Below are 10,347 nucleotides of genomic sequence, written 5' to 3' on the forward strand. Positions count from 1 at the left end.
TAATCATACGCTAGATTTAATTATATCGCATGGAATTGATCTTACTGATATAGATATCGTACCTCAAAGTGATGATGTTACTGACCATTTCCTTGTATCGTGCATGCTGCGTATTACTGATATTAACTATATGGCTCCGTGTTATCGTCCGGGCAGAACTATTGTTCCAGCCACCAGAGACAGATTCACAAATAACCTGCCTGATTTATCTCAACTGCTCTGTGTACCAATAAGTACACATGAACTAGACGAAATGACTAGCAACATGGGCACTATCTTCTCTAATACATTAGAAGCTGTTGCCCCCATCAAATTGAAAAAGGTTAGAGAAAAATGTACTGCGCCATGGTACAACAGTAATACCCATTCTCTCAAGAAAAAAACTCGTAGTCTTGAGCGCAAATGGAGAAAAACTAACTTGGAAGTTTTTAGAATTGCGTGGAAAAACAGTATGTCCAGCTATAGACAGGCTCTAAAAGCTGCCAGGGCCGAGCATATCCACAAACTCATAGAAAATAACCAAAACAATCCTAGGTTTTTATTTAGCACAGTGGCTAGATTAACAAATAACCAGACGCCACCCGATCTAAATATTCCCTCACAGTTTAATAGTAATGACTTTATGAATTTCTTCACTGATAAAATAGATAACATCAGAAATACAATAACAAATGTAGATTCTACAGCGTATAATACTTTAGCTTCATTCATCGCACCAAAAGATAAACTGCAGTGCTTTACAGCTATAGGACAGGAAGAGCTAAATAAACTTATTACTGCATCTAAACCAACAACATGCCTGTTAGATCCTGTACCCACTAAATTACTGAAAGAGTTGTTACCTGTAGCAGAAGAACCGCTTCTCAATATTATTAACTCGTCGTTGTCTTTAGGTCACGTCCCAAAAACATTCAAGTTGGCGGTCATTAAGCCTCTTATTAAGAAACCACAACTAGATCCTAGTGAACTGGCTAATTACAGACCCATCTCAAATCTTCCTTTTATGTCTAAAATTTTTGAAAAAGTTGTGTCTGCTCAATTGTGCTCCTTCCTGCAAAAAAATTATCTCTATGAAGAATTTCAGTCAGGTTTCAGGCCCCACCATAGCACAGAAACTGCACTTGTTAAAATTACTAATGACTTGCTTCTTGCGTCAGACCAAGGCTGTGTCTCATTGCTAGTTTTACTTGATCTTAGTGCTGCGTTCGATACTATAGATCATGACATACTCCTAGATCGATTACAAAACTATACAGGTATTCAAGGGCAGGCTTTAAGATGGTTTAGATCCTACCTGTCCGATCGCTACTACATTGTTCATTTAAATGGGGAGTCATCTCAATTATCACCAGTAAAATATGGAGTGCCACAAGGATCTGTCCTAGGTCCTCTGCTATTTTCGATATACATGTTGCCACTTGGTAATATTATTAGGAAATACGGGATTAGTTTCCACTGTTATGCCGATGATACTCAACTATATATCTCAACAAGACCAGATGAAACTTCTAAATTATCTAAGCTAACGGAGTGTGTTAAAAATGTAAAAGAATGGATGACCAATAATTTTCTCCTATTAAATTCGGATAAGACAGAGATATTACTTATTGGACCAAAAGACAGTACGCCGAATCTTGTGGATTACAATTTGCAACTAGACGGATGTACGGTTACTTCCTCTACAGTCAAAAATCTGGGTGTTATATTAGATAGCAACTTGTCTTTTGAAAATCATATTTCCCATGTTACAAAAACGGCATTCTTCCATCTTAGAAACATTGCCAAGTTACGAAACATGTTACCTGTTTCTGATGCAGAAAAGCTAGTTCATGCATTCATGACCTCTAGACTGGACTATTGTAATGCACTTCTAGGTGGTTGTCCTGCATCTTCAATAAACAAGCTACAGGTAGTCCAAAATGCAGCGGCTAGAGTCCTTACCAGGTCAAGAAAATATGATCATATTACCCCAATTTTACAGTCTCTGCACTGGCTACCTGTTAAGTTCCGTATCAGTTACAAAATATTATTACTTGCCTATAAGGCCCTTAATGGGTTAGCTCCTGCGTACCTAACTAGTCTTCTACCACGCTACAATCCATCACGCTCCCTAAGGTCGCAAAATTCTGGACTTTTGGTAGTACCTAGGATATCAAAGTCCACTAAAGGAGGTAGAGCTTTTTCGCATTTGGCTCCCAAACTCTGGAATAGCCTTCCTGATACCGTTCGGGGTTCAGACACACTCTCTCTGTTTAAATCTAGATTAAAGACACATCTCTTTGGCCAAGCATTCAAATAATGCATCTCATAATCTTTTACTGCAGTCATAATCTTTTACTGCAGTTATATCTAATCAAATGCACATTATTATTCGTTAGTTTGGGTTAACTCATTTTTGCTTGGTTGGAACAGCAGCTACGCTAATTATGTTTGTATTTGTTTCTCTGTTTCTGCTGGGATTGACATCCCGTGGTAACTAGGATTTACACAAGCTTCAGTCTGGATCCAGAACACCTGAGAAGAGATGATGCAACCCCTCAGAGGACCTCAGATGATGCCAACCCTGAAACAACATACAGAACTACCACATTTTGCTATAAGTTTGATTGCATCATATAATAATTGCTGTTAATATTGTTCATCGTCTGTTTTATTACGTCTTATATTGATTTTTCTGTACTGCTGGTTCGTCTGGTCAGAGGAGAACTGGCCCCCCGACTGAGCCTGGTTTCTCCCAAGGTTTTTTCTCCATTCTGTCACCGATGGAGTTTTGGTTCCTTGCCGCTGTCGCCTCTGGCTTGCTTAGTTGGGGACACTTCATTTCCAGCGATATCGTTGACATGATTGCAAAGATATTATTTAAACTGAACTAAGCTGGATGTTGACATCACTGAATTCAATGATGAACTGTCTTTAACTGAAAAATTAGTGTTTACTGTTGTCATTTTGCATTATTGACACTATTTTCCTAATTAATGCTGTTCAGTTGCTTTGTCACAATCTGTATTGTTAAAAGCGCTATATAAATAAAGGTGACTTGACTTGACTTGACTCTTTTACTGCATTCTTTTCCGGGTAAAAAACAAGACAAAGAAAATATTAACGTAAAAAAAATTACATAAATAAATAAACCTTAACTGAGATGTTTAAGCCTCTCGAGCAATAAACTAGCAACCTCTGAGCAATATAAATGTCTTTAGGGTGTCAGTGTGTGTGTTCGTGTGACAGTGATTACGCGTCTCGAGCGCGTCCCTGGTGGCGCAGAGCGTGTCATCCCGCGGCTGTAGGCGGAGTGCGAGCCCCTTTGCCCGTGATATTAATATGCTTTACCGCTATTCCAATCCCTGAATCAGTTCGCAAGTATTTGCTCTTGTTTGCCGCTTGTGTTGTCCTGCATTTGCAAACACTGGATTGCAACTTAACCCGTTTGTGTTGACAGCTACTGAAGTCCTTTGCAATGTCTCGTCGAAAGCAGTCGAAGCCCAGATATTTGAAAGGTACGAAAGGCATTTTATTTATTTAATCTCTTGCTTCCTTGTTGTCTGAAGTGAAATCCGACCGCGGAACAAAACGACTGATAGAGTAATTATTTGCAGATCATTAGGCTGAAAATCAATGTTTCGGGAAAGATCAAAACAGGAGACAAGTTGTTTTGGAGCAGAACTTTCATCGCGTTTTTGAGTCATGTAATTTCATTGAGAGGGGTTAGTCATCACTCTTGTATGTGATGCACATTAATATGGATTGATTTATTGAAGAATGATTTATCACGTACTGTGATACTGTATTGGGTTTCTAGAACAACAAAGTTGTTTCTATCTGTAGTCAAAACTAAATGTGTGTGTTTTCCATCGCGGGGACTGAGTGTCCCAACAAAGATGGTGAAATCTGAAAAACGGCTTAATAAACATTCTAAATAATGTCTTAATGAAATTGTAAACATTCATAAAGATTTATGTGAGGGTTAAATTTAGTAGGGAACAGAAAATATTACTAGGTATAAAAACAATAAAGGTCAAAAGTCCCAAGCTTAAGAGAAAAGCAATGTGCGTGTACAGTATATGAGTATTTAAAAGTTGCCTGAGGTTTTTATGTTTGAGAATAAAAGCTATTCATTTTCTTGTCATCATGCTCTGTTCTGTCACCTTGAAATCACAGAATACAGATATGGAGTTCAAGAATGAAATGAGTAAAGCACCAAATGTATAAAAAAATAATTGTATAATTTTATTTTTGTATAAAAAATAAGGAATAATTGAATTGAGCTTGGTGTGAATCGGTTGTGAATCTGTGCGCTTACAGGGAGTTGCACTTTATTTGCTTATTTAGTTTTCCCTATAGAGATGATTCACTCATCCACTTATTATTGTTCATAGCATTTTATTATTAAAAACTAAAAAAAAGACACCATGAAACTTATGAAAGTATTTCAAACAGTACTTGTCTTCAGTGCACCCTTTATTTAAAGAGCAAACATGAACAGAAGGGTATTCCCCTGCTGGATGAAAATAGATCAAAATGTTGATATTTGTTTCCTTTTCCTTTCCCTTTTTAAAATTTTTTTTAATTATTATTATAATTTCTTTATGCAAACAGATATACAATTTACCGGTGACAAATCAAATACAAAATAACCAACAAAACATACATGACAGCCAACATGATTTGTGTGAGTGAGTGAGTGTGTGTGAGTGTGACTGGGTGTGAGGGGTGGAAGTATATAAACAAAGGAACATGCAGAAAAGTACAACAGACATAACAATAGTAGAAAACCGTAATAGTAATAGTAATGATGACAATAGTAATAATGATGATAATAATAGCATTAATAACAAAAATCAGAGGATGGAGGATGAGAAAGGTGATAATAATAATAATAATAATAATAATAAAAAATATTAATAATCATTTAAATAAATAAATAAATAAAATAATAATATAATAATAATAACAATAATAGTAATAATAATAATGAACTCAATTCATCAGAAATGAGGGGAAAGTTGGAGTATGTGGAAGATGACAAATAGCAAAATAATAGTATTAATTAGTAATTAGTAATAGTAGCAATAATTACAATATTGGGGGGGGGGTTGAGGATCAGGAAGAGGACAAATAGTAATAATAATAATAATGGTAGTAGTACTAATAATAACGGCACCACCACCACCACCAACAACAACAACAACAACAACAACAACAACAACAACAACAACAACAACAATAATAATAAAGCTATAAATAGTGAGATATTGTAAAAGGCAAAGGGGTGCCATAGTGTCCTGTTATATTTTGATGCTATTATTGGTTGGTTGTTAAATGCTATGTTAAATGTGAATGGCTTTGTCATCTGTCACTCCTTTCTTGCTCGCAATCTTTTCTACACAGGTCAAGACGGAACGTTAAATACAAAGGAAGATAGCGTGATAGTGGGGAAGAAAGGTTGCTCCTGGGAGAGGAGAAAAGAAAACTATGAGGAGAGGGAAATAATTGAAAAAGAGAAGGATGAAGATGCTAAAGAGCAGAAGTGTGCAAGCCTACAGCAACTAGAATCATTCACCCAACAGAGGCTGAAGTACTGCCACGGTACAGGTACACACTCCCACACTATCCTTCATTTTATAGTATCCTTTACATTGATAAACTGTGAATATTGTGAATATATCCATCTCGCTCTGTATCTCTTCACAGACGGATTAAAAGGAATAAAGACCTCTAGGGTTTCATATTCAGGGTTTAGTGTTTGCAATTCCCTGTTTGCACACTAACAGAATGAATCATGCCTTTACAAATGATTTTGGATTTATGATATTGCAATTGCTAATCGTGTGAAGACACATTCTTATGTTTTTAATATGCTTTATCCTTTAAAGCAGTTACATTAATCCTTTGATTCAGTGTATAATTTGGTACCATGATTTCGGTTTTGGTTTTCTCTTGTAGATGTTCAGTACTTTAAAGTAGCAGCACTCCATTTGTTCAAACTGTGAATCTAGTCTTCTCACACTGACAGCAATTTTAGTCACAGTGGGACTGCTCATTATGTGGCCACATACCGAGCTAATTACATCTAAAAAAGTGTGAAAAAGAGCATCCAATTCATATTTTTGGTGTTTAGTCTGCTCTTATGAGGCTGAATTACATTTTAACCCACCAGACTTCAGCAAGACAGACCTCTTGAAACAGAAGAGTAGAATTCTTAGCTATAACATTACAGTTTTGGCTATAGTGCCTAGTGTTTGGGGAGCTACAAGTTACCTATAATTTAAAGTAGTTAGAACTGCAGCTATCATTTATCATTTAACTATCAAGTAGTTAACTACACCACAATTTAATAAGATATAGCTAACTAACTGAAGTTATATAAAGGGCCATGTCTTAAATTATAAAATATAATTAGCCTGTCTGACGATTACTGCAAATGTACTTAATTTAGAAGCACTGCTAAATTAGTTGCTTTTAGTTTGTTACTCCTCAACAGTGCTGGTGTATTTTCTGATTTTTTTTTAGCAAAAACATTTTTATGTTGAAAATACATTCTCCTCTCTTCTCTGTCCACAGCAAATCATAATGTGGAGAAAGATGAAGCATGTTGTTTGGCTTTGCCTCTTTCCCCTGGTACTTCCTCCTCTGACCATGAAGATGGATGTGACCTTGGATTCATAAGAGACACATATAAAGATCATCAGAGACTTGATCAGTGTGGGAGAGCAAACACCCCTTTGCCTGGCAACAGTTCAGTACCTCTTGAAATATCCCAACAAGATATCAGTAGCGAGACCTTCATAAACAGCAAACAGGGCTTGAGTAATCAATATGAACAGGGTAGTGCTATACCCTCCCAACATCTCTCTCTTCCAAATGATCCACTGAATTACATGGGGGACACTGAGAAAAGTCAACCTCCAAATTGTGCTGCACAAGATCAGTCAGCCCTCTCAATGGCAGAATGCACCTGTGCCACCTCACACATGTCCAGTCCAGCCACTACAAATACTGCAGAGGTGGCATTTAGGACAATGGCTTCTGCAGAAAAGAGAAAGTCTCATTTTGACTCAAACAGTTGTTTAGGAATCTCCAAAAAGCTCAGGGCTTTCAGTAATTGTGTTCATTGTCACAATCACATGAACCCCAGAGCACATCCACAGACCCAACACATGGAAAACAAGATCCGCTCTAGTTCTGAGAGCCTGACTTTTCCATCTGAACTTACGGTGCACCATAAAGAGGATAATGTCATGCTAGGCCACTCCGTTTTGCTTGAGGCCGCAGTCACGGCGGCCGTTCAAACAGTCCTTCAGTGTAGCTTCTGTCCCACATTGTTAAAAGACCTGAAGGCCCTTCAAAAGCATGTTTGCCAATCGCACAACTCGGCTTTAATCGAGAGCAACGTCTTCTTCTGCTCGCAGTGCTTCCGAGGATTCCTGACAAAGAACACGCTAGATAATCACGTGCAGCAAACCCACTGTAAAATCCAGAGCCTGAAACTTGATCCAGATCCGGAAGAAACAGCAGAAAGGAAGTCTTTGATTTTCTGTCCATACTGCACTCATTTGCCTACGTTTAACAGTAAGCTAAAACTGATGCAGCATATCAAAAAGACACACAAGAACATTAACCTGATGAACCTTAAAGAGGGAAGGATGACAATGGGTTCGATGTCACCCCAGTCTATCAAGAGTCCAGGCAAAAAAACTGCATTATCTTCAATCGACATCATCTGTGACCATTGTGGGGCTAAATACAACGATCCAGATCTGTTTCAAACTCACTTGAGTTCTCACCTGAACAGTATGCTTCCAAAACGTACGTGTCCAGAGTGCTTCAAGGATTTCCCAAACCATGAATCTTTTAAGAAACACACAGTTTCTCATTTTAGCAATACATCTACGCTCTACATCTGTGAAAGCTGCAGTAAGACCTTCCCCAGTGTCAAAGACTTACATGGACATCTACTTGAGATGCACACCATTGTGTTTTACCGTTGTTCCCTTTGCCAGAAGGTGTTCAGCTCCAAGATGTCTATTCAGGTTCACCTGGCCTCCGAGCACAGTAACAGGAGAACCGCGTTTCATTGTACGTCCTGTAAATGGGACTTCAAGCAAGAGCATGACTTGCACCTGCATGTCAAACAGAAGCATCTTGACAAACAGTGCAATGTGTACTCTTGCATCTTCTGCGCAGAGTCCTTTACCACAGACATAGAGCTGCAGTGTCATATCACAACACATAGCGACAAATGCAGTCCCTGTATCTGTACCAAGACCAGATCTCCCCTCGAGGTGCCCTTACACAAGAAACTCTGTGCCAAGAGTCAGAGCGCTGAAGGTAACATCGTGACCCCTCCACCTGTCTCTGAACCAGCTGCCAAGGACAGCGCTGGAATGCTGCCAGTGAATAACGAAATAAGAGAAGGTAAGGTGGAATCGCTGTTCAGCCCTCCCACCGAAAGCAAAGGGAAGGCGAATCTGAACGATCCTATGTTTGCCTGTGAAATCTGCGGAGCTTCTTACACCATGCAGTCCTTGCTCACCAACCACCAGCTGCGAGATCACCACATCCAGCCCGGGGAGAGTGGCACTCTCAAGCGCAAAGTGGAGGCAATCCAAGGGAGCCACAAATGCAAAGACTGTTCCAAGACCTTCTTCACTGAGATGGCACTGTGGGAGCACGTCCAGACTCATCTAGGCCCCACCAAGCACTGCCAATGCCCCATCTGTGGAGAGCGCTTCCCTTCACTGCTAACTCTGACTGAACACAAGGTCACCCACAGCAGGAGCTTGGACACAGGCAACTGCCGCATCTGCAAGCTTCCGCTTCACAGTGAGGAGGACTTCCTGGAACACTGTCAGAGGCACCCAGACCTGCACAACTCACTGACAGGCTTCCGCTGTGTCGTGTGCATGCAGACCGTCACCTCCACTCTTGAGCTGAAAATTCATGGAACTTTCCACATGCAGAAGGTCCAAGGTGACGATCTGATCACCAGCTGCACGGATCCCTCCAACCTTATTCCTGACCTTAAAATCTCCTCAAGTGTTGCTCAGCAGGAAACTGTGACTGTGAACGTTAATACATTCAAGCATAAAGTCAGAGACAATAAGACTAGCATTTCTGTAGTCAACTGTTGTTCGGCTACGGCTCTCATACCGGAGGAGAGAAGCAATAAGAACACTCTCATCCAGACCACACCAGTTTGATCAACAGCAAACCCATAATAAAGGACCTCACTTGTAAATGACAATAGATGTACTCTTCTGATTGCTTGTGATCTGGAATATCTGTTTGTTATGTATTTATGCCTTAAATGTGTGAATACATAAAGATGTTTGGGAGAGGCTGTTTTCTCCCATCCAGTTTTAAAAGTAGTTTCTTTTGTTTTGAGAATTAGCAAATGACTAATTCTCCCAAGTGCAAGGCTAATCTTCATTGGACACTTCTGAGGTTCTGAACTCAGATTTACTGCCATATTTGGATCATTTCCTCTATCTTTGTTGTGTTTAAGATAAATCCTTGTGTTAAGAAATGGAACTGGATCTTGGTGGATCTAGACAGTAATGAGTTGCTGATGACTGAAACTGCAGACGCGCAGAGGGGCAGAAAAGAAGATGAGATGTGGGCAGTGGGACTTGATATTCTGAGGGAAAGAGTCATTAGCAGTGTTATATCTAATTGAAATCTAAGCAGGCCTCTTGGTAGACTTTATGGATTAGATGTAGGGCTTTTGGACAATGACATCTGATAATCACAAAACAGTTGAAATGTTATGTATTTTTATTATTTTATGTCTTTTTAGTAAAATATCTTCATCTCTGCCTTTTTTATATTTTTGACATTTTGAAATGTCAATTATGTGTCTTGTTAATTGTGTGTCTGTATATGATATTCTGTTGCAGAAAAGTAAATTGCTTTCATGGGTAAATGTACATGTATGTGTAAGTGGTGTGTGTTTGCATTTTCAGTTCTCCATGTAGATAAAAAAAATAATTAATAATAATAATAATAATAAACCCCATGGTATGTTACTGGACCAATGCAGAGGGAAGGAGATTACTGGACTAGTGGAGTAACAATGTTTTCTTAGTCTTATGTAAAACGTAAAACAAAATCATGTATAAATAATAAAAATAATACAGTGATTATTCAAAAGTAATACATTTTAATAAGTTGTTCAGTTGGAAAAAACATTAGAAAATTTCTTAGCTCCTTAAATGAAACTTTTTTATTTAAAGCAACATGGACTATAATGGCTTGATAAAAACAGTGCTGATTTTGACAGGTTTAAAAAGGTGTTATTTACACTAACATTGAGAAATTTTAACCAAAGTATGTTATAGACTTTTAATT

At 38.4% G+C, this 10,347-nt stretch overlaps 1 protein-coding gene across 1 annotated transcript; it reads left to right on the plus strand.

Annotated features, from left to right (window-relative positions):
- The first annotated feature begins 3,322 nt into the window (after positions 1 to 3,322).
- On the plus strand, positions 3,323 to 9,637 carry LOC107572143 (zinc finger protein 521-like). The gene is made up of 3 exons (XM_016258558.1): positions 3,323 to 3,497; positions 5,389 to 5,592; positions 6,562 to 9,637. Exons 1-3 carry the CDS (start codon positions 3,458 to 3,460, stop codon positions 9,198 to 9,200), a joined length of 2,883 nt encoding a protein of 960 aa, XP_016114044.1. The 5' UTR covers positions 3,323 to 3,457; the 3' UTR covers positions 9,201 to 9,637.
- Positions 9,638 to 10,347: the final 710 nt, after the last annotated feature.

The sequence above is a fragment of the Sinocyclocheilus grahami genome, unplaced genomic scaffold (assembly GCF_001515645.1).
Source record: "Sinocyclocheilus grahami isolate Dianchi unplaced genomic scaffold, SAMN03320097.WGS_v1.1 scaffold1705.1, whole genome shotgun sequence".
NCBI classification, from domain to species: Eukaryota; Metazoa; Chordata; class Actinopteri; order Cypriniformes; family Cyprinidae; genus Sinocyclocheilus; species Sinocyclocheilus grahami.